This window comes from Corvus hawaiiensis, chromosome 9, assembly GCF_020740725.1.
Source record: "Corvus hawaiiensis isolate bCorHaw1 chromosome 9, bCorHaw1.pri.cur, whole genome shotgun sequence".
Classification (NCBI taxonomy): Eukaryota; Metazoa; Chordata; class Aves; order Passeriformes; family Corvidae; genus Corvus; species Corvus hawaiiensis.
In genome coordinates, this window is record NC_063221.1 from 21,154,149 (window position 1) to 21,179,689 (window position 25,541).

General features: G+C 40.0%; 1 protein-coding gene across 4 annotated transcripts; it reads right to left on the reverse strand.

Annotated features, from left to right (window-relative positions):
- Window positions 1-4,466: 4,466 nt before the first annotated feature.
- PTGFR (prostaglandin F receptor) lies at window positions 4,467-25,132 on the reverse strand. Of its 4 annotated transcripts, none has more exons than XM_048313443.1 (3): window positions 24,924-25,132; window positions 22,690-23,537; window positions 4,467-6,666 (listed from the first exon to the last, which is right to left on the reverse strand). In XM_048313443.1, exons 2-3 carry the CDS (start codon window positions 23,476-23,478, stop codon window positions 6,361-6,363), a joined length of 1,095 nt encoding a protein of 364 aa, XP_048169400.1. In that variant the 5' UTR covers window positions 23,479-23,537; window positions 24,924-25,132; the 3' UTR covers window positions 4,467-6,360. The 4 variants fall into 4 exon arrangements, with proteins under 4 accessions (XP_048169400.1, XP_048169402.1, XP_048169399.1 ...); XM_048313445.1 differs by lacking the exon at window positions 24,924-25,132 and adding an exon at window positions 24,634-24,741 and having other exon boundaries at window positions 23,011-23,537; XM_048313442.1 differs by lacking the exon at window positions 24,924-25,132 and adding an exon at window positions 24,634-24,741.
- Window positions 25,133-25,541: the final 409 nt, after the last annotated feature.

Consider the following 25,541-nt stretch of genomic DNA (forward strand, 5'->3'; position numbering starts at 1 on the left):
CCATTGCATTCTCATAAAAGTGATTATTCTCTTCTAGGAAATGATGTAAAACAATAAAGGAGTGGTGTTAATGTGCTCTGTTAAATGTTTCAGGATGTGCAATCAAAGAGGTTGTTTGGTTTGCGCTGCACAAAGCTGAAACTAAAGGGGATCACTGCTGAAGTCCCATGGTTGCAGGCAACACAGCTGCAAGAAGGGTAACCACAAAGAATTTCACTTATCAGAAATACAGAGTGCACCTGTCAGAAGGCACAAGTGTGTCCAAAAGTAAGCACAGCAACAAGAAATCCTGTTCTATCAACCACAAATACGGATTAGAATTAGCTGCACTGAAAACAAGTCTGATTTGGGACACGTGGCTAAGAATTTGTGCAAGAAACATAAAATAATTTAGAAACATAACCCCCTGCCCACCTTCCACTAGACCAGGTTTCTCAGAGCCCTATCCAGTCTGATCCCAAACACTTCCAAGAATGGGGCATCCACAAATTCTCTGGGCAACCTGTGCCAGTGCCTCACCGCCCTCACAGGAAAGAACTTCTTCCCAATATCTAATCTAAATCTACCCTCTTTCAGTTTAAAGACAAAACAAAATATCTTCCACAGAGATGAAAAATGCCAAATTACTCTTTTAGGAAGCAGGGGTTGAATTCCTTCAGGCAATCATGGAGTAAAGTTCTGTGTTCTTCATCTTCCTCTTGTGCCTGTGTTACATAGACCAGGAGCGGCAGATAGCACATGGTGTTTCAGGCACTTGGGGAACTTCATGGATAAAAATTAAGGCATCCTAGAAATTACTAGATGTCACTGCTGGTCAGGAATTATAAAAATAAATTTGAATCCTGAAATTAAACTTAGACTTTCTCATTTGGCCAAGTGTCATTGCAAAAGTTCCACTCTAGGCTACCAGGCTGCTTTGGTGTGGAGTGTTCTACTGCTGGAGCCCTCACTTCCACACAGCTCTGCCTTCAGCATGTCTGAAGCAAAAATAGGACTGAAAGATGCAATCCAATTAAGAAATTGTTTCAGATGATAAATATCTTATTTATAATTTACAACAGAATTTAAAGTATTTTTCTGCTGCTGCCTTTAGAAGAAAGTAAATACACACACATAAACTTCTGCTGGGAAGGATAGCTGCTTTGTAGAGATGTTTTACTGTAACAATTTTTTGCCTCAAGTATTTTAACTTGTCAACCTCCTACTGAAAGTATGTTGGTTTTTTAAAAAAAATTGAAATGGATTAATTTTCATAAACTTCTGTAGAAAGTATTTATTTTGCAACCATGGTGCTGAAATTAAACAGCTAGATAGATACATGTTTATATTCCTGCAACCACAGGACTTCTTTTTAAAGCCTCCATGAATGTGTTGCTAAGAAACCAAGTCTTTCGTATATCTATGTCACTCTTTAACTTACCCTAATTATAAACAGTTTTTTAAATTGCATTTGAAATTATATTTTTAATATCTAGCCATTGTCCAATCACTTCAGATGTCAATTTATTTACAGGAGGCAGCAGAAAGGGACAAGTGAAGTAAATAGGGTTTTTCTTAAAGTTTACTTAAAGTTTTCTTGGAGTTGCTGAAGTGTTTACAGGAAGCCTTTCCCCCACACGAGGAGGGTCAGATCTATTACAGCAAACAGTTGTGATTGACTCGACCTTTGGCATTTTTGTGTTATTAATTCTTCCTGTAACTTGCTGCAAATATTACGTTTGTTTGTTTTCTGTTTCTTATGAATAAATTGTACTGAGTAAGAACCTAATGGTTTAGGGCTTGCACAATTTTCAGGCTCTCTGCTCAAATCCCTGTTTCCGCCAGCAGATCTATTCCTCGATTGCACTGCCTACCTCTTCTAAACATAAATCACTTCTGCATTTCTCCAGAGCTGGATGGAACTTTTTCCTATGGCATCCCTTAAGGGAACAAAAGAAACTAAAAAAAACTAACAAACTTTGTACTCAGAGGTAGCATTCAAGACACTTGAACCAGAAACTGTAGACCACATATGTGTATTGCATCCATCTGCATAAAAGCAGAGCACCAGCTACAAAAGGTTCTGTTTTGATTTCCCAGACACTATTAAAGTGAACTGGAAACCAGAAAAAGTACGGATTACTACTTACCAAAGACAAGCCAATAACAGACAATAAAGACCTGCAACTGTCATTGCCTTTCAGCCTTCACCATAAAAAACTGAGAGCTAATTAAATAACCAGGAAAGCTTGGAAAGCCTAAAGAAAGTACGAGCCAAAGAATCTGTGAGTTACATTTAAGGATCTCTAATGATAAGCAAGTGTAGGTCCTGCTCACTAGCTGGACCTCTTCCCACCAAGGGCATGGGGTCCCAAAACAACTGAGTAAAAATAACAGCAAACATTTTGGTGTAGAGAGAGCAGTTTACTTGATAGTCTGAATTGTTCTGTTTAGAACATAAAAATGTCTGCCTCCAAATTATCCATCTGGATGTATTAATGGTCACCAGAAAGCAAGCTGTGATAGTGGCTGTTCCATGCAGACAATCAAATATGATATTTTACATGTTGTTTGCCCAGCTCCAGTGTCCAAGACAAGAAGCTGTGTGACACACAACACCTGTCACCACCAATCCCCACACTGCTGCAGCCACTGGTAAGGAGCAAAACACCTTTAAAAAGTCGTTTTTATGAGAATACAAAGCATGTTGCTACTGAACCAATCAACACAGCACCAATGGGCAACATTTTCCACCTGAGATACACCCTCAATACGAGCTGATGGCCAAGGAGTACTGGAACTCATGATGGGTTTTTTTTCCTTGCAGCTATTCCTCACCATAGCAGTAAATTTGGGGTTATCTCAAGAACACAAAATGCATTTTAAACAGCCCCTCTTTTATCTCACTTTTGAAACAGCATTACACTATTAGTATTTTAAAATTTCCTAGTACCAAAATTAACTGACATTCAGCAGGAAAACATTGTCTGTTCAAGGAGTAAATACTTCCATCAATATAATGCAGGAACCCTTAACAGAAAGTCATTGTTTGCTGGAATGAAAGACCAGTTTTGCCATTTTTAATGGTGGCAGATTGCAGAAGTTAAAATTGAAAAGCATCTGGGGTTTTTCAAGGAAGCAATAAAAGTCACCATGGGCATTGTAAATTCCCTTGGCATTTGAGCACTTTTCCCAAGAAAATCAAATCTCATTCCAATCTATGCCATTACTCAGTGAAGTGCTGTGTTACCTGGAACATCCTGGAGCAGTGCATTGGCAGATAAGGCACATCTGAAAGGTCCCAACATCTTGTCCTAAAGTATCACCATGGCTACAGAACTGGTACATATTGCTCTTCCTGAAATTGTTGCTAATGCATCAGACTAAACTAATAAAAACACTTAATATACAGATATCTGAAAATAAACACACAAGGTGGACCCTTTGTCTCAAGAATCACATCTAAAAGATCTTGAACCTTGCTCTCCATCTTTGTATCCAGGTAACAAACTACAGGTATTTGCATAATAGTGATGAGCATAACCAGTGATGAGCAACTGGTTACTGATGATTTCTTTCCTTCAGCAGGCTGATTCAGGCCAGGCCAGGACCTCATTTTAGGATAACGTGCCTCCTTATATAGCTTGCCGTTGCTTAAAATCCCAATTAGATTAAAATATTCTCCCACCCTGAGGATTTCCTCAGTCATTAGTCAGAAATGAGATTCACTTTCGTCCCACCAGAGCACTTATTGCCCCGGCGTGCTCTGGAGGCACTAAATATTGCCAGCAGTAAATCGGCAGCTCATGACTGCTCACATCGTTAGCCACCCTCTAAGGAGATCATCAGCACATCACTGAGCAGCCTGTCCTTTGCTCCCTGTCTGGCCAATACTCAGATCCTAATGTGAAGCCATCCCACTGTTTTTTTAATAAACTCATATTCCATAAAACATATAACTTGCTAATCATACAACACAGCACATTGCTGGCTCTCCTGTGAGATGAAATGAAATGATAATCCAATCACTTTCAGTGGTAACAGGTCCTTGGGTGATTGTATCCTGAGCTGCCTCTGCAGGTTCTCACATCACTGAGAAAGGCAAAATATTAACAGCAAAACTCATATTTTTTTCAGGATTCATAGTATATGTGAAACACAGGCAGATATTTGGATAAAAATACTTTCATCCCAAGCACTAAACTGCCTCAGTTCTGCTTTTATTTGCATTTTCTAAGCATGGGTCATCAGAACGTGACCTTGTCTGCCTCAGACCACCAACTGCCCTGAGCTGCTCGTGTGAGAGCTGTGTACAAACACTGGTACCTCTTACCTGAATTCTCCCTGGCTTCCTCTCTGCCTCCACAACTGATAGCACATGTGGAAATGTTAGTGGTTGGCTGTAATCAAGTGTGAGGTTTTTTGTCATAAGGATTATTTTTAATAACTTGGGATCTTTTTTGTTACACAAAAACACCGTAACAGCATACAGTTTGATAACTTTAATGAGGCTTTGCAATTTACATTCAATGTGTATTAGTACACAAAATATAAGAAATCACATATACACATAAACTTTGCTTTGTTGTTTTACAAACCAACCAGAATGAACTACACAAGCTACATCTATTCACATAACAAAATGGAACATTTTCAAGCTTTCTTCACCGATCAAATATCTCAACAACTTATGGACCAACATTATTTTTCAGCTGCTAAAACAACAATCTGCCATAAGGAACAAATAATTTATGTCAACAGATACACTGACATCGCATTCTACGAAATCAAAAGCCAAGCTGAGCACTGACTGAATGCTTCCAGATTTCAGCAGAACTCACGTGAAGCAATAGTGCAGAACTTACACTAACATCAAATCTCTCCACAGTTTATCAGCCCTATGACTGAGAAAAAAAAAAAATCACATACAGAAATTCTTTAGGGTAAATGAAGCCATTTCATTACAGGGTTATTTAACCCACTTATTTTTCAACCTTTTTAAAACAAAAAGGAAATAGCTTTAAAAAAATTTTTTTAAAAAGAAATACTTAAACCTTTTGGGTTTTCATTTGCTGACTTATAAACTATATTCACATACAACATGAATTTGTACCTTGTGAATAGTTTTGGTCCCTCAGACTGTCTTATTAGTGAATCTGTTTTTAACTACTTTGTTCAAATATACCAACACTTCACTAATATAGTTATTTAAAGTTAAGTAGGTAAAAATAACATAGACCTATCTTAAAACAGTATCTCTCATTTTTGGCTTCTGAACAGCACACAGTCACAAAAACCAAAGCTTCTTTTAGCAGCATTAAAGGTGAAGTGTGAACTTCTGTGTGAAGCTGTCCTAAAAATTTTCTGGTACTTTCAAATATATTGAATGCGCTCAGCTCTTCAGACACAGACCCTGCAAAACCTGAGCATCCAGCTTGCTTTCACAAACAAAACCCTGCTCCCAGAGCAGTTCCCTGCAGAGGTGCTCATTTGGTCACACACATTTTCACGACACACATGTGACTTTTTACAAATGAAACCAATGTACCACATGAGTATTTCAGTACATGCACTAGGGGAACGCTTCCAGAATCATCCTTCAGTTTGGTAAGGAGGGGAAAACTACAATTTTCACAGACTAACCACTGCTTTATTCCTGCTAGTTTCAACAAAATGTGTTGAAAGGACTAAAAGCTCACCAATACATCTCAAAATATAACTGTAAGGCAGCTGAGCTCCTCTGCTTCTGTGTTCCCACAGGGAACCTCAGGTTTTGTCAGTGATTTGAAAGGAACACTAACACTGATGAAGTTTGCAGCTCTCCCAAAAATTCATAGAACAGTAAATAATTAAGAGGCCAAGTCAATGAACCAAGCAGAGTGGACCATTTAATAAACTGGGCATAAGCAAAGTGTCTTTCATACACACTATTGGTAAATTCAATGCCTAGAAGTATAGAATACCCTTATGGAAAGGATGCTTGACTTTGTTCTAGAAAACAGTGGCTCTGCAAAGGATTTGGGGGTATCTCTGGCAGAAAAAAATCTACGCCTTTCAAAAATCACCCTGGAGATCACTTTTGCACTTGTACAAGTCTGTTAAGGTGAAAGGCTTGGTGGGGAGTGTTGTAAGGGGCCTCTTCACTTTAGCACATGGAAGAGAAAAAATATAGATGATTTAACATTCCACTACCAGTTTTGGAAGTGAATTAAAACATTCAAGGGCATCTTTTGGAGCAGCAATATCAAACTGGTAAGCAACAATAACAAACCACTCACAATTTAAAACAAATGCCAAACCACTGAGCCTTGGAACTCATTTTAAGGTACTGCCCACGTAGGAGCGTTGCCTCCATCATCTCTTCGTAGACTGAGCTAAACTTTATTGTCCCATAGAGCTGAGAGGCTGTTGGTTTATCTGTTTGGAACTTACTGGTGACTCTGATATTGCTGCAACCTTCAGAGAATTCTTGATGGAGCTGAGTTCCCACATGTGTAAGTTTATGACGTGCACACCACAACATCCACTTGTGATCTTGTACAGGTTTTTAAGAACAGCCTTCCGGAGAAGAATGTACACCCAGGGATCTAAAATCTGATTCCACGTGGCCATTCGGAGAGCAAAAAGTATCGTCTCACAGGTCTCCTTTGAGCGACCCTCGTTAATCCCAATTCTGGCCATTGTCACCTGAAAAGGCAGTATTTTAGAATTATGCATCAAAAAATACACCAAGAGAGCATTTAAATTACCTGAAAATCACGTATTTTAAAACCATATATTAAAAAATATACCAAGAGAGCATGAGTGAAATTGTTTCAACGTTGTCTCTAACTTCACACCTTCACAGCACCAGTGCATCCCAAATTGCAATGTAAATACTTTCAGGCATATAACATTTATCACCCTAGAAATCCTCTAAAATGTTTTACAAAGGACATACATGTGCCTCTGCTGAATTACTTCTGCAGAACTTTGAGCAGAGGATGGCAACCAGGGATTGATCTGAGCAACAAGTAAAAATTTAATCCAGAATTTGATCTAACAAAGCATGCCAATATTGTTCCAGAAATGGATTTTCTCAAGGGCAGAATCCACTTGTAGGTCAGCACGTTTTTTATAAAAGCTATTTATTTTTTCACATTTTCCTAATTAAAGGCTGCATAAGGAACACAGTACCTTGATTTCAACAAGAAGATTCATGTTTTACACTGCAGCAGAACACAATTTATTGACACCAGAAGATTTAGAGGTCTGAAGGAAAATTTAAGCCATGGTGACAAAAGCCACTGATACCCCTCCACTTGTCAATGGAGATGCAGAGGGTTTCATTCACCTCTGGAGGTGCTGCACATGGACAGACCTCCACCAGCAACAACACTACCAGAGACAATAATTCCACATGGTGGAATTCCAGAATGGCTCAGCAGGACAGCATCTGGCAGAGGATACCCAAGGGCTACAGCAGCCCAGCAAGCTGTGGCTCTGGCCTCCCTGCTCTGCAGAGCAGCAAGCTGGGCTGTGAGACACAGCCCCAGTGAAACTCAGGCCACTGGGACTCCTGCCCTGCAGAGACCTCCTTTACAGGCTGGCTGCCACTGGGGGTTTGTAACCTAAGTTCCTGTGTGAAGAAAGCCTGATCTGCCAAGCCAGGAATCTGCCAGAAGATGGTAAATTATCTCTCCCTGTTATTAATGTTAAAACCACATGAAGACTTTTTTGGTAGAAAGATGAAACACTGCAATGCTTTTAGTTCCAAAGCCTTTAAAGTGCTGCAGTTATTTAACTAAGAAACGGGATATTTTACAACTGATGCTGTGAGTACACTGATTTATTGAGCAATGAGAGGTAGGGTCAGTCTGTCTAAGTGCAGGGTCGTAGTTTCAAAAAGAGGCACTGAAAAAAAAACTCAACAGAAAAACTAAAAAATAATAATGAAGGAAGAGAAAACTAAAGCTCAGCATTCCAGCAAACCTATTTCACTCCTTTTTAAATGCTTCTCTGTATTTCCAGACCCTACCTATAGCTTGCAGGTCACCACATCTGAGTATAAACTTGAATGGCACAAAGTGAATGCATAAAAGGACACTGAACTTGTTTGGCGAAGCATTTGATCCAGTGTTTCTGTATGGCTTCTATGGGAGCAGCAGAGGAAGCCCCTCGGAACATTGCTAAGGAAGCTGGTAGGGCTGGCAGGAGCACAGCTGGGAACTGGTGTGGAAAGGAGGAGGAATGTCTGAGCACCAAGCCAACACAAACACAAGCCAGTTCCCTGAATCTGCTCTTCACCCCACAACCACCGGGCACATTCCTCTGACATCAGCAGCCCACCCAAACTTGAACGGCTCCTTTGGCTTCGCATGGGATGTTTTTCAGGACAGTCTACATTTTATTTATTAGAGGTCTAATACCACAAGGCAAACTCAGACAGTATACTCTTTACTCTGCAAATAGGACTAGGCAACAAATGACAGCTCAACAACGCCCACAAGACCAATGTCCTTATCCCATACAGCATGTTTGACTTAACACAGACATTCAGGTTCCTAATCCGCCTCTTGATGTACTTAAAAATTCATTTGCTGTTCCTCTCTCACATTCTCTAGAGTTAATAAATGCCAAATCCAACGCAATGTCATGTCCAGAAAAACAAGCAGTAGATGTTGCTAATAAGTAGCTCTATCCAGATTTTGTAAAACTTATTTTCTCATGTTACCTAGAACACTTGTGAGATTCCCTTGCATTTAGAAGCAATCACCTCTAAGTGAATCTATTCATTTGCTGTTCAACATAAACATACCTCTGCTTTGATTACAGATTTGCATGAAGTAAATCAGGACAACAAGGAAAACTGATACATAATTTATGGATTCTGACACTTGGGGGAGAAGCTTCATCCAGAACATTTCAGTTGCCTCTTCTGAACATCGGACATGCAAAAAATAATACATCTGAACTCAGGCAGAGCAAGTAGAGCTTATATACACAGTCACATGTTTAAGCAATTCAGCTGTGGGTCCCTGGATTTGAAATAATAAGATAAAATCTAATTATCTTCAAATTTTGTTTTATAAAATAAGATTTTCCTAACCATATTACTTACATTATTTGGGAGTATTACGCAGAAATTAAAAAATATTTTCTTTCTTGTATCTCAAAAAGTAATGTAAAATAATATCCAGCTTTTTGAAGTTCTGAGAGGCCGAGATTTCCATACAGAAAGACTGAGAATCTCATTGCAGCCCTCAGCATGAGCATTTTTATCCTAAAATACTTGTGGCAGAGCAGCAGAACATGTTGCCATCACTTTGAGTATGAAGTGAGAGAGTTTCTCACTCCTCCAAAGGGACTGCCCTGCCCTGGGGGCTTTCACATTTTCTGAAAAATCTTGGAAGAAAACTGCAAGCAACTGAATCAACTGCACCAACACTGCAATGAGGAGACTGTGTCCTGGAGCCTTTCTAAAATCATCTGCTGATTCCCAGAACAAGACCTAAACTTCAGTGGAAGAGGGGTGGAATGGAATAAATTATTATTTCTATCACATTTTCATAGTCAATTTGTTCTATTTAAATTTAAATTCTTAAAATACTGTTCCAAAATCAGTTTGAAAACATAAATTCTTAAAAGGACTAATACACTAGCAGCTGTTAAATAAAGGATTTCATTGAAGCAATGCATGCAGACAGTCTGTATTTGCTCCCTGGGTGTGAGAAATTCGTGTCACTGAAATGGTTCAAGTCATCAGCTCAGAAATTGCCACCAGAACTTGGTGCAGTGCCAAGTGGACTTTTGAGAGCGGGACCACCTCGACAGGCACAAAAAGAACATTTCTTTTCTTCTTATTTGAGTATTAGTGGTCAATAATTGGTTCAAAGTCAGGAAACCAACTCAAACACTTTTTGCCATTCCCTGTAGGCCCAGCAGGCAGGTAGGACAAAGGAATTCTGTTCTCTGTAGCCAGCAACACACAAGTGGGCAGGAGGCAGCACTATTGCATCATATCTAACCATCTTTGATCTCCACAACTAAAGTTAATATTCATGCAGATTCAGCAGTGTGACTCAAAAAATTAATCCCCAGCTGGTAAATAAAAAACGTAACTCATGACATTTTCTAACTTATCTAGAAATGTAAGAATCCAAGTAGCACTTTGCTGATTTATACACTGTTTATATGAAGACAGCTGTAGTATGTCTCCCTGGTTTGCAAAAAAAGAAAAAGTATCACGTGATGTAACTATGACAATTCAAACTTTCTTTAGAAAAGGTACTACAAAAGGATAACTGTAAAAGCCATTTTAAACCAAGGGTACCTGTTTGTAAGATATAAAGTTACTCTGACTCCTACTAGTCCTTACTGGTTTAAGAAAAGACCAGAGAATTCCGTGTCCCTAAAAATAGATAGAGAGAAATCAAATTTGTGTCAAGAAAGGACTTGACACAATACATTAAACTTCTACATACTTTTTGTCCAATTTTAAGCTTCATTAAAGCCAAAGCTCATTTTGCAAGATCCAGAAAGTCTGACGGAAAATTTTTTAAAACAATTTAAAATTGTTGACTTCTTCAATTTTGCACCTAGCAGACAGCATCAGAGAATTACCATTTCCCTTCAGGACAAACCTCAGTGCAATAAACAAAAAAGTTGCTCCAAGGCTTCACACCACTCACCAAACATAAACAGCACTAATTTAATTTTCTTTCCAATTGGGTCTACACAAGAACAACCAATAGGCTAAAAAGCTCTGCTGCTTACTCACATTCCTGTTAGTACTCAAGGACAGCCAGCCAAAACAAGAAGCAGACTTTAGAGCTAGTTAAGAAGAAAGACAAAAATGCAACTTTGATGCATTTCACCTCACAGGCTCTAAATCCAGGTTCTATCCTTGACTTCAGGAAACTAGATAAAAACCAGTCACCAAGAGATTGACATGGAAGGCAGAGTAGACAAATATCGGAAATTCTTGTCTTCTGCAGCTCAGCCTTTGGACTCCATTTCCCTGTGGGAACCTTGCAGACCCTCCCAAGCCTCTTCCTCTTCCTTTGGATTTCCTTTAGTTCTGAGGATTTCCATTAATGGAAGAAAGCCCATGGATTTTTCAGTATTTGCGGAACACTTATGTTTTGTCACTACTGCCTATGCTGAACCCTGAGGTGCAAATCCCCTTCTCCTACACCACAGAGGTTTCAAGGCAGAACTTTACTGATTACGTGCCAAACCATGGAAACAAAAAATATACACTTATTTTGAATTTCTAGAGTTTTTGGAACTTTCACTTTTTGTGTCAAAAAAGCAGCTTCAGTCTAAGAGGCAAGGGATCATACAAGATGCCACTTTGTTGTACTCTATAGACTTTAAGAAAATAAATTTGCAAAATAGTGGGAGAAAGAAATAAAAATGCATAAATCTGCACATTTTATGTACCATTTTACATCTCCCAAGTAGAGCTAATAAAAAAGAAACAGACAGCAAATTGCCTCTACCATTGCTATATTGATCTTGCAGTATACAAGCCAAGCAATTGTTGCAACAAAGTTGAGTATGCTTCATTTTATTTTTTATGTGATTCTGCAAGTCAGTTTAAAAACAAGAGCTTCCAAGAACAATATGCAGTGCACCACTTCTGCCATCAAAATGTTAGTACACACACTGTTCTACTTATGCCACATAATGCTTTTTATGTTCTAGATCTGCAACATGTTTTTCCCCTAATGCTTTCCTTTCCCTTTCTAAAACAAAAACATTAACTATATCTTCAACTTTTATATACCAGATGATCACTTAGCTCAGCAATTAAATTTTAACTGAACATAGCGATTTTATAAAAAAAGTCAATTTAAAAAGGAATTGTAGACAACAAAATACATGAGCCAGCTTTCCATCACATTAAAGTCCAGAGGGTACTTTTAAGGGCACATGTAATAATTCCTTACGTAAAATTTTGCAGGACCAGCCCTTGAGAAGTAGCAGCAGAATAAGGGAGTCTCCTTTTGTCTCGTGTATTTCTGTGATAAAATAAGAATGCCACTAAAAATTAAGAGTGGATCCACTGGCTCACTATTTTCCCCCCTTAAAAAGGAATTGCATAAACATTTTGAAGGTATTGTTGAGCTAAAGGTGCTCAGGGGTGTAGAAAGTCCAAAAAGAATAGAGAAAATAGGAAAAACACAGTTTTTTGCAAAGCAAATAAACATATTTTCTCATATTTCTTTCTCAGACACAGCTTAGTCTGTGACCAGGGAATTTCTCACTGAAGTTTACAGGAATGAAATTATGAAGCAAGCCTGCTTCACTTTATTACCAGCAGGGAGGTGTGGGGGGTGTGTGCACATGAACTTGCAAACATTAACTGAAAGTGAAGTTTTTATTTTCTGTCATCTTTCCCCTTAGACACTACCTATTTTGCATCAGTTTTGCAGTAGCATAAATTCCTGTTGGGCTTGAATAAAACATTCCAGGTCACCTCTTTGTTTCTCCTAAATAATCCAAATATTTCTATCTTGGATTGACAGCCTCTTTCTTTATTTCCTTTCCTTGCCAGCAAAATAAGAAATACTTTAGTTCAACTAGATGGCAATGTCATTACTCTCACAGCTTAATTGATAACTCATTTGAAAGGAAAGCATTGTGGATATGGATAGAAAAGATTCTAGCATTGGAAACAGTAGATGACTCACTTCATAATGAAAAGACATAGCGTCCATACCAAAGTCAAATAAACAACCTGTTTCCTGAGCTACATGTTTTAAAGCTACAAGAAAGCCTGTTTCCACAGTGTGAGGAATGTATTCCTGCCTAAGAACAAGGCCTATAACAAAAAATCTCTTGCACAAAATAATTAATTTTATAGATAAAATCCATATATTCTTTAACCAGCAGTGCTAGAGAAGCTTTACAGGACAATTTTAAGGACCAGAAAACAATAGAATATTTCTAATATGTATAATAAGGACCATCTTTAGGGAGGCAAGGACTGTAAGTATTTGGGATTCTTCTTCCATTAGGGTCAGTTGGGTAAAGCTTCAAATCCTGGAAATGACCTATTACTTCTCTATTGTTGCTTTGCTTTTCCAGGTTTTCACACCCATTTGGAAAAAAAAAAAAATCACATTTTTAATGGTTAAATAAATATTCTAATTTATTTAGGAACAACAGAAGTTCTCTCACTAATACCCTACAAATATCCAAAGGAAGAATCACAAATAACACTTGATACTGGGGAGGAAGAGAACTGTCTGAATGAAGAAAAAAAGAGACAATATACAGACAGCCTGGGGGGAAGAGGAGCTGCAGAGGTCCACAGCTATAGAACAGGCTGAAAAGATTGGAAGAGACCTCTACGGTCATCAAGTCCAACCATTAACCCAGCACCACCATGCTCACTACTAAAGTTTTCCATATGCCCAAGTGCCACACCCACATGCCTTTTGAACACTTCCAGGGACGGTGATTCCAGCACTTCCCTGGGCAGCCTATTCCAATGCTTGATCACCCTTTCAATGAAGATATGTTTTCCTAATTTCTATTTAAAACTCTCCTGGCGATCCTGTCCTTATTGAAGATGGACTGGAGTCACAGTCACCTAATCACTTGGTGCTACCTCATTTGCAGTGTTTGAAAAATCTGACTGGAGGCAAAAAAAGACATGATGCATTGCTTTTACATTATTCTTTTTAGATCACCTTTGTTAAAGTGACTTATTCTATGTATCATTCTGGAGGAGTAAACTAAGCAGCTATGATCAGAAATATCAAGACTAATGAATTAGCAATGTATCTACCAAGTTGGGATATACAATTTGCAGTCACTTTTTCTCTTTTATGTTGGCAAATAAACTGAAAGGGCCTGCAGCTCAACCACCTTTCAGGAGGAGGATGGAAGAGAAAAATCAAGTCTCCATTTAAAAGTGATTTATTTCTCATTATTTCTGCAAATGCACACTTCTGGTAAAACATGGATTCAAGTTTATTACCAATTCACTAATGAACTGTAAATCCTAAACCAAATTGCTACCACTTACAGGGATCCTCACCTCCTTTCTGCTTCACTTTTGTCTTTCCCCATGCAGTGAAGCAGATGGGCATATAGCTGGTCACATCCTTCTCAGCACAAGAATCTTCCTCCCCACATACTCATGCCCTGATGTCAGCCGTAACATGGGTCATGAGGTCACTCTTGAGCAGATTCACTACATCCTTTTCATCCTACCCCACTCCTTTAACTTCGGGACCCCAAACCTCCTCAGGGGCAGCACAAAGGTCCAGCACAAGAGGAGGGGAACCAGCTGGAGAGCAGTCATAAACTTCCAATACTCCAGTGACAATCTTTTGTTTCTGCGAGTTTAGTATTGAGGCCCAACTATCTTAAAAACCTCAGTTCAGGACATCCCTTACACAAAGGTTAATTTTCAGCCTTCTTTGGGCAATCATGCAGAAGCACAGCTCTCATGCCACTCAAACCTGCCCTTCAGCCCATGGCTCTGACTGAAGAGCTAAGAGCAAGTTTAGGAGCTGCTCTCCACTCCTGCTCTGCCTGGACATTAATCCTTGAGGAGAGGGTACAGTACCTACAAAGCAGCTCCAGTTCATTCCACCATTCCTCTATTTCACCTCATCCAATACAAAAATGAATCCCAAAGACTGAGTCACGATTACTACAACTTCACTGTCACCCCCGGTGTAAACCCTTTCTGCAGTGTTCTGCTCCCTGCCCATTGCTGTTCCTAAAAGCACACCCACAGAAGCTGTGATGGGACCATGCTCTGCACTGCCGGGCACTGGGCACATAGGGAATCTCTGTCCTCAGGGAGCTTGCAACCTAAACTGCAACTCAGCAATTCCTCCCAGACATTAACAAATTCCACAGCACTAGTGAGACAAGTAACTTACACCAGAAAGCACCATGCCACACCTCAAATTGTGAATTACACCATAATAATTATCGCACAGAATATATGAATGTATATTACACCCTGATGTCTGTCATTAAACCTGGTGAGGATGAAGGACTTTCTGGAGTTTTTCCATGTGAGTGTATTACTCCCCGAGATTTTTCAGCAACAACTTTACCATTTAAAGTGTTTAGATAGTCAGGAAAGACAGCTTTCCTAAAATAACCATCCAAAAATGGTTATACCATGTATGATATTTCCCAAAGATGGTTATGACATTTTCAAGTAAGAAATGCCTGAATAAGTGTAATATCTAGGAAATAGGAAGAATTCTCTTATATCAAACAACAGAATGAATGTCAAACTGACTTACTTTTTAATATCAAACACAGAATCCAAAAACCTACCCAAGTGAAATAAACAAGGAAAGGTTATGAATGGCAAATTTATTTCGGTGAAGTTTTTAGAATTTGATTTCTTGAGATGGCAACTTCAAAATTGAAAAAAAATTTCTGTGAAAGTCACTGGCATCCATTTGAAACAAAATATTGTGTTTCAATTTATAGATCTTCATGGTTTAATTCTGTATAAAGCATCTAAATTTAAAAATCAAGAAGCAAACAATTATGAAAGAAAACCAGAACCACATTATTCTGAAAATGCCACGTTCTCACACGACTGGAAACCTACCTTTCCTACTTTTTCTCTCCAAAATAAACAATCTTATTGTATTCTGATAGCACTGCATTTTCAAAAAAGGCTTTACGTACATTTTTCCGAACAGCACAAGTAAACACAGATAACAAAAACTATATTTATGCTTCCCTGAAAGCCTCTGGTAAAGGGCAGTATGTCAATATCAGCCCTCCTTCCTTCCCTGCTTTATATCACTACCACTGCCCAGTTCTTCTCCAGCACTGTGCTGTTGGAAGAGCATCTCAGCCCCCTGACTTCTGTGAGAGGGAGGTAAACACTTGAATTACAAATATAGCCACGATTAATATACAGTTTCTAAGTACTCTATGATAAACTACGCCCTGGCCCACACTTATAAACATTTTTGTTAAAATGATTCCTATTTCTCAGAAAGGACAAGGCCTGTAAGATCTCTATGTACTGTAAAAGATGAAAATAGGAACAGACCAATTCTAAACACCAGAACAGTATCTTTAAAATTCAGTATCATTTTAGGTAGGTATAGTCAAAAATTAATCTCATTCCTTTTCTCATCTAACCTGGTGGAATTAGGCAGTTGTGCCACTTAAGAATACTAAATAAAAGAAAGTTCTCTACAACCAATAGTAAAAGCATGAACATCTAATCCAAAGGTTTCTAGTATCATAGAAACACATCTGAATAGGTGGATTGGACTTTTAAATGCATTGTATTAAACTGTTACTCACACGTGCAAATTCTCTCCAGGAGTATTTTCATGGGGACAAAGAAAAGCACACTCAAATTGTCTGAGCTGCTGAATAAACTTTATTCCATGGGGAGCTAAGCTGGAAAGAAACTTCTGTCTAACAAATTAACTAACTTCTGAGACTAATATAAACCTCAATCAAAAATGAGTGTTCTCTTTCCTCCTAACCTATAAAATGAGTTATGTATTTTAAAATAACTTTAGGGCCATAATATTAGCAATGACAGTAATCTTTCAGCAATTTAACCTTGAGTTATCAAACACTAGGAGAAACTCAAGCAAGAACAGTAATTGAATTTGCACAGAGTTAATGGATGTATTGAGAAACTCAGCAAACAATCAAAGGACCGTGACAGGAGGGAGAGCTCTTTCTCTAATGTAGCTCAAAAAGACAATCAAACACGAGAATTTTTCCTTTTCAGAGGAATTTAGGGAGCATTTTATTCATTCAAACTGACACTCCTGATCTCCTCTGACACAGCAAAGTCTGGAAGAGAAATAACTACCTACAGTCAGCAATAACTATCACTGTATTGATGCTTCGGACTAGAGATAAAGAGGTGTAGCTAGCAGGCCTGCTGCTGGCAAAAAGCTTTTTTTCCTTTCCCCATGAAACTGGTTCATTTATTAAAATCATTGTGACAGAAGTGGGCTCCTAAAATGGGTTTGCACCCACCCTCAAATATGCACAGACAGCGTCCAAGGAGTTCTCCCATGGGAGACTTGCCGCAGGTCACCTCCCCTACCACAGGCAGGGTGTGAGGTGTTCCAGACCCAACACAAACCACTCTGCTGACAGTGCATCCTGTCTTTGTGTGGTGTCAGCAGACAAACGTTCTAGCAAGAACTCAATGGCAAAAGCCAGCACAAGCATAGGAATTATCACTGATTATCTTCTTTAAAATCTGAGCTCTGAAAAGGACAGGTAAGTGTCATATTTCCCACTGAAAGTTTACAGCAGCATTCAAAGCTGCAAGGTTAGCTGAACATATTCAAGAGTATCTCCTCCTTCACTCTTCAGAAACACAGGACTGGAAACTAAAAGCCTAATTTATTCTATTTCAAAAGAAAAGATCACTCTCCCTGTTGACTGTGCCTGTGCAGGCAAAACAAGCTCACGGTGGCTGCAGCTTTGACTAATAAAGAGTAAGACAATAATAGGCTTCTGCCGAGCAGCCCCCCATGAGAGATGAGTCCTCAGTGGCAGAGCATGGACCTGCATCTTGGGACATCTCCCTGCTTCTCCTCAGCTGCACTTTCTGATTATGAGAAATCACCAGTCATAAGAGCACAAGGGATAAATTTTTCAGTAACTCTTCTGTTGTAGGGACAATACAACCAGCAATGAAGGCATACAAACAGCATTAATAAAGCAACAAGCCCATATACATGATGCCCATCACACACATAAGCATAAGGTAGTGTAACAGAACCATAAACTACCAGCTTATTAAAGACAGAAAACAAGAATGGAGGGAGAGACTTCAAGAGTAACACAGATATGAACTCCTGGCAAAGTGTGTACATGGCTACACATGCAAAAATACTCAAATGAGATGCACAGAGGATTGCCTTGTACATCAAACTACCTTATACTGTACCCAACGATGTGGCCCAGAACTTACTTAGTGTAAAACCTGCAACAAACTGACCTCCTTCAGCACACACCAACCGTGAGCCTGTCTCTGCACCCAAAACAGCTGGTGGAGCAACTAGGGTAGGATGGGGCAAGGGTATTCCAACAAAAGCCTCCCTGTTAGTACATCACTGCCCTTCTCACCAGTTCCAGAGCACATTCTCTGAAAGGACCACTCAGACCAGCACCAGCAGCTTCTGAGTTGAAGTGATTCAGTAAATTGCAAGCCCTAGGTGCAGGAAAAGCAGTCATCAAGCCTCACTGCGTGAGACAATCTGAGGACAAGAAAAAGTCAGAGCAAGTTCAGAGAGACACAATTAGCATAACAAATTGGAAAGAGAAGAATTACATGAGAAGGGACTGATAAAAATTAATCTAAGCAGTAAAAAAAAAAAAAACTGAATAAGAGTTGATTTATTCATATGAAATAAACAGAGCTCTTTCCAAAAAAAACAGGAATGGCTATTTTCTGCAGTAGAGGGGAGGTAAAGCTGGAATGAAATTAATCAGTTAACTGCATGGAAAAAGATCTTAACAAGAATAATTTGAATGTAGAAGTATTTTTCTCAGGCTGTGTTTCACACATGAAAAAGTTTAGAAATTTTTCCAGATCATAATTTGTTCCTGTAAATAAATTCACTCTGAAATAACTCTCTCCTGTCCATAGTTACAGGAAGTTCTCTTTGCTACTCCAAAAAAACAAATTTTATAAGAGGTTTATCCCTTGAGTCCTACAGAATACGACATACCGATGTCAGAATCTGCTCATACAAACACAGCTCCAAACCAAGCTGTTTCATGACACGCCAGATGTCAAGTCACAGCCAAGAAACAGCTTTATATAACAATGCATTTCATCAGAGGTGCTTGTCACAAAATGCTCCCATCCAACTATTTGCTTTGGGAATCCAATCCCTGGGGACCAAATTCATCCAACAAAATTGACATACCCTTAAGCAAAGGGCTAAGGCTCTCGCAAGGATGAGAACTACACAGAGAAGATGATGTTACTATCTTCAGAACATATTTACCTGGAATTACCCATCACAAAGCAAAATTATTTGAACCATCAGAACAAATGTGCCTCTGCAACTCATTGACTACATATATTATTATAAAAATCATGAATTTCACTTGTTTGGGGTTTTTTGTGAATTTTCTCTCGCTCTCAACTCCTCAAAAGGAGATCAGTGTTCCCCCTTAAGGGAAGGAGCAGGGAGCACCTCTCATTCCCATACTTCATTAAGGAAAGATTCTCTCACAGTGGCAGAAAAGTTGAAAAAGCTGCTTATTTTCCAAAAACAGATGAGATGGAGCTTTGGGGAAAAAATCAAAAGGCAAAAAAAAGAAATCAGAAGGAGTTCCCTGTCCAAGAGCTCCAGGCAGAGCTCTACAAGAGCCATGCCATGGGCTCTGCTTTTGAAAAACACCCCATACCTTCAGGAATCTTAAGACAGAGGTGGTTATTGATTACAATAATATATATTATTATTTATAATATTAAGTGTTAGTTATATATACATTTAAACACATATATAAATAGGCATCAAAACAACTTCACTACCACTGAGCAGATGCAGAAGTCAAGCTCAGTTCCACACCAGACACTATAAAGGACAATCCAGGGTCTTGTGACTTTAATGACATCTGAAAGTGATATTATCACAGGACAGTGACAATGTCTGAATATTAACTCCACTTGGAAAAGAAATAAAATTAATTTAAAATCTAATAGTGAAGTGAATCTGCAGTTGGATTACAGTATTGGACAGACTGATTATGGTAGCCATACACATATGTCAATGGACATACCAGACTAGATTGAAAACAGATGGGGAATAAACAAAGTAAACCCCCCATCAGATGGAGAATCACACAAATGAATCCAAACTCTTGTATCTGCAAACCACATGTGGTATAAAACGCATTGCCTTCCTCCACTTTCTCTTCCAGAAGTTTGTTTGGTTTCTAATTGCTTTGGTTTACTTTGAGGCAATTGACTCCCACGAAACATTTTGTTCTGTATACTCTTTGGGATAGAGAACATAGGTAGAACTCACAATTCAAAGTCTAGACTTCAAATTCTGACTTTTAGATTTAGCTTGGAGAAAAAAAAGTAAAGAAGCAAATGACTGCAGAACAAGCATGTATTTATGTCCTTTTCCAGATAATTTCACCTATGAACACCTGCTCGTACATACGTCAAGAACTTATTTTGGTAGATGCTGATTATATTATAGAATGTAAACCATTCTTTTCACAAATTAAAAGCCCTGAGACCTTTCAGATACATCAGACAAGTAGGTTTGAATCAGCAATTAATCATAAAGCATACAATTTGATAAACCCTGGATCAATTTAATGTAGCACTTCAGCAGTACATTCCTGACAAGACTTTACTCAACTGCAGGCCAAAAAATCTTGCTAAATTAACGCCACACTTGTAATTTTGTTTGTGTTCTGTTGCTATCAAAACAAGGAATGGGTACATAACTCAGCAAATTAACTGATATAAACTCTATGATCATAACAGCTGAGAAAGGAAATACCAATAGAAGACCCCATCCCATTTCCCAGTGAAACTCTCTGGCTAAAACAGTAATTGTTCACTTCCTTGAAACTTTGTCTCAAGAATTCAATCCCACTTTACACCAACTTTTTTTTTTTTTTTTAACTCTTCCTTTCTAACTTAAATTTATCCATATTGCAGAACTACTTTCCATAGCACCAGGCTGATTACAGTGTAAGTTTGCCTTATCTCATTTCAAAAGAGGCAAAGCAGCACAAGCCTGGATCAGACAGAGAGCATCAGCAGATTTGCCACCCCGTGAACCAGAATTCCTTGATTACCAGCTCCCCTCTGCAACACAGTCCCAAAAAATACCAAGTACAAAATTAAGCAAGAAGTCATTCACTGGCCTGTATTGTAAGCTGAAGCAAACACCAAACTCCAAAAAGGGTCTGAAAAAAATTCCTTCTATAATAATAATTCATCTTCAACTACAACTCAGATGAAGTTAAATACTTTAACAAAACCGCTGCTGTGATTTCACTAGATTGCCTGCCATGATTTCTAAAATTATCATTTTATCTATATTTAATATATAGCAATATTAAAATTGAATGGTATAACAAAATTACCAACATCGAAAGAACAACCATAGTAGTTGCAATTTAGTGCTCCTTAATGCATTAAATAAATTAAGTATCTCCGTTGAACTAAAAAAGTTTACAGTTCTTCTGACACCCAAGGGTTTATAAAAACCAAATTAATCCCTACTTTTAAGAACAATTATTTTAAATCAAAATAAATGCCACCAGAGGATAATAATGCTGCTTTTTCATGGAAAGTAAAGTCATCACCTGAGATGCTTTTCTTGAAAACCATTCTGTGGCTTGCCCCAAACTTCAGATGGTGTCTAAACTGTAAAGAAGTTCCCTACAAAACTTGCTATACTGCTCTGACAACTTGGTTTATGCTCCACACACTACAGCCAGGACACGGACAGAAGCCAACATGAATTCAAACTACACTGCAGAGCAAGACTAGAAGAATTCTCTGTGATTTGAACAGAAGTGAAAGAGTTTTTGTGCATTTCAGTGATTGCAGACATTTATATACAGACTTTCTCCTTGAAGCCTGAGATACTGGATTAATTAAATGCTACCTGCCAGATATACCAAACTGCTGCAGCTAGGCTGGTATCAGTATCTAATCTAGAACTAACTCAGGTAACTTCAGAATCTACCATAAGCAGTGAGCAGATGAGATATAGCTGTATCTAATACAGATATCAGATTTAAATGTCAGTATTTGTTACCTCGAACCAAAATTGCCCCTCATTTTTAACACTGGAAAACTACAGGACCCTGTTTCTAGGGAAGAAACTAAGATTTCATATGACTTGTGATTTTAACCCTCTGACCCTAGCAAAAAAACTAAATTTCTTCAGGCACGTTTACAACACTAAAAGGAGACAAAGCTAGTATGAGCTTTATAATGCCATGATACAGTAGGATCTGTCAAATTCTTTCCCATATCACAATCCCACTTCCTTTGATCCTGCTCACTGACAGAGCACGTGCTAACAGCAGTGGCACTGACCTTCTGGGAGTCACAGCAGGGACAGTCCTACACCACCTGCCCACAGCAGCTCTGCTGCTCATCTGTCCACATTACAAACCCAGCTTGCTTAGGTCTAAACCCAACGTTGATTTCAACCCACGGCCAATCACTGCTTTTCAACACGACTCTAAAGCAAAACCCTTAACACCCTGTTAATAGAGGGGAGGATTTTTAGGTTCTTAACTGCCCTAACACAGCTCACAAATAGCAGTAAACTGTTAAAATAACAGCAATCAGACTGCCATGAATAAAAAAATTATTTACACTGTACAGAGTAAAAAGACTTCCCAATCCTAAATTCCCAAATTCACTGAATTTTTGGAACAGCTCAATATTTGTTCTGAATTATTCTAGCAATGATTCTGCTACCACTGTCTGCTTTACAGCATTGGAATTACAATCCTCACAACCCCTATATATTTAGCATAATGTAATATTGATCAGAAGTGGAGAATAGCTACCAGTTTTTATAGACGCATAGGTACATACATTATGGGCAATATGCTATAAAATTATTATTATTGAGTGAGTGGAGCTGTTATCACAGTTTAAGTGCTTTAAAACCTGGAGATAAAAAAGTATAACTTTTATACAGTGATGTGCATTAAACATTGGCAAACACATTAGGCTCTTACCAGGAATGGACTCCAGCAAATGCAAGAAACACACATTATAGCCAAGAGCTGAATGATCATTTCAAAATGATGAGATCTGCCTTGTCTTTGTTGACTTTTAAATTTGACTCTTAAGAGGGTAATTCCTGTGACAGCATTGCACAGGAATGAAATAGCAAGGGCCAGGAACCCAAGGCAAGAAAAAAGTAAGAGATAAAATCTGTCTTCCCAGTCCTCAACATGTTCTGTTTTATAGAAGCACCAGGTCCTCGATGCTTGAATTTGGTAGGCTCTAAACCTAAGAATAGGTAGCAAAGCTATAAGAACAGCAAACAGACATACCATAGTCAACATCATTTTCACATGTCTAGAAGTCATTTTTGTAGAGTGAAATATTGGCTTAGTGACTCCAATGCACCGTTCAACAGCCATCACACTGCCCAGGAAGAGCGGGCACAAACCAAAGAAAACCATGCAGATGCCAAAAACACTGCAAAGAATGTTGGACTGGTTAAATCGAATCCAGTCTTTATCTGATGCATACACAAACACTGCAATGGCTCCATTGATGAGGTGACCAAAGAGATCTGTGACAACCAAACCACTGGCAAGGAGCAAAAAGGAAGCTTTTGATTTCTGTCTGAATCTCTGGTATGCCTTCATGAGAATTACTATTGCAAGACTGTTGGACAAAATTCCCACTGTCATGAAGATTATTGAAAAGAAAACTGAAATCTTTTTCTCCGTGTGGCACGTTGTGTTTTTCAAGACTCCAAATCCAGCCAGCCCTTGTGATTTTGAACTGTTCATGATTAGGAAAGGAGATGCAGCCCTCAAAGCATTTCAGCAGTCTTGCAGTCAAAAGGCATCTGCAATATTAAAAACAAATATACACAATGCTGTAAAAGGCATACCACTGTTCAAATGGCATTTGAAGCAGAAATTCCACAATATTAGTACAAATCTAATTTCTGGTCTTCTGAGTGATATGATATGGCATCACATTTTAAGCCCATCACTCAAAGGGTAAAACAATTATCTGCATGCATTACACAATGCAAACGTAGCCTACAGGAAATTTAGAGTCTCTGCATGGATAATATATACAAAATAATGTATAAAATACATAATGGTTATGTACATATAGTAACAGAAACAATACAAACAATTCTGGTGGTTAAACTACGCTAAACGTTTTTGTAACAAACTCCTAGAATGACAATATTTAGCCAGCCCATCTACAGTGAAAAGGGAAATACTGAAACTGAAGCATTTAGAGATCATAATCACACTCCATTTCAAAACATTTATTCTCAAAACAATGTCTTAGCATCTTCTAAACAATTCTTCTCCCACAACTTCATGTTTCAAAGCTTTAACCTAACCAGCACTGAAGCCTTCAACTTCCCAGCGCCCTCGCTGAAGCACAAACTTTGTTTTTAGATGCGCCATAATTCAGAAACCAATTCCTCAAGTTACTTTACAGCTTATCTCCCATCTCTACTCCAAGGACATTCCTAATAGCAAAACCTTCCCAGGCAGGAAAACGAAAAAAAGGGAAAAAAAGATAGGAAAAAAAAAAAAAAGGCAAGCGTTAATAAGCCGTATTACGAACGGCCGCTGAAGCCTCTCGGTTCCTGAGCTACATCGGGAACGGGGCACGCCGGAGCCAGAGGCACCTCTACCGTTCGGGAGCGCTCAGCGGAGCGCAGCCGGCGACGTCCTCAGACGGAGCCGCGCACCGCAACCTCCCTGCGCGGCTCCCCGCGCTCCGCGGGCACAGACAGGCGGGCACAGACAGGCGGGCACACGCAGGTGAGCAGCCCCGGTGCCGGGGGAGCAGCGCCCCGCTCGCCCTTAAGCGCTGCCCCCGCCGGGGGCGGGGCGAGCCCGGCTCGCCGGGCACAAGTGCCACGCTCCCCACCGGCCCGGACCAGCCCCACCGCGCCACCGCTCCTTCCCTACCCCGGTCTCGGTGTCCGTCCCGGCCCCGCCGCCGCTCCCGTCCGCTTCGCCCCGCGGGGCCGGAGAGAGGCGCAGCGCGGAGCTCCGCCGGCCGCCACCGCTGCCGAGCCCCACTCCCGCCGGCACCGCCCGCGCCCGCCCTCCCTCCGCCTTCCCACCCGGCCTCCCGTCCTCCCTCCCCGCCCGCCGCCCCCGGCACGCGGTCCGGCTCCGTCCCGGGACCCGGGCAGCGGCGCTGCCCGCCCGTGTCGCCGCCAGGGCCGCGGTTCCGACGCCCCGGGCACGCTCACCTCGCCCCGCTGTCCCGGGAGGCGCAGCCCCTGCGCTCGTCTTTACCCCCGTGGGAGCAGGAGCGCTGCGGGAGCGCGGAGCGGCTGCCCGGCTCTGCCAGGGTGCGGCGGTGTCTCCGGAAAGGAGAGCCAGGCTGCCGTGTCCCATCACATCACAGCGACGGGCGACAGGGCCACCCCACCCAGGCAGGGCGAGTTCGTGCCCACCAGGCTGCAGCCAAGAGGCCACATCTGTCCTCAGCCACAGCTTCACCTCTTCTTCACTTCCCACGTGCTTCTTCCCAACTACGCACTTCTGCAGAACGCAGGGAGCTCGGGAAGGGGTAGCCCCAGGAAAACTGTCAGGGATGCAGCTGGGCACATCATTAGACACACAGCCCCTTGCACCTACCTCCCTGGTCAAGCAGAGCTAATAGTGCTCTACTTGGAGCATTTCTCCACTGAAGAAATACAGTGAGAACACATCCAGATGAGGCATTAATGATAGATAAGTCCGGATATTCAAAGGTTCTTTTTTTCCCATTATGCACTCAAGCCGTTACAACTTGAAGTTATATAGATGACTTTTAAGTTCTTTCATCCATCAATGTCCAGGACTGCCAAACGGGCCTGAATGGG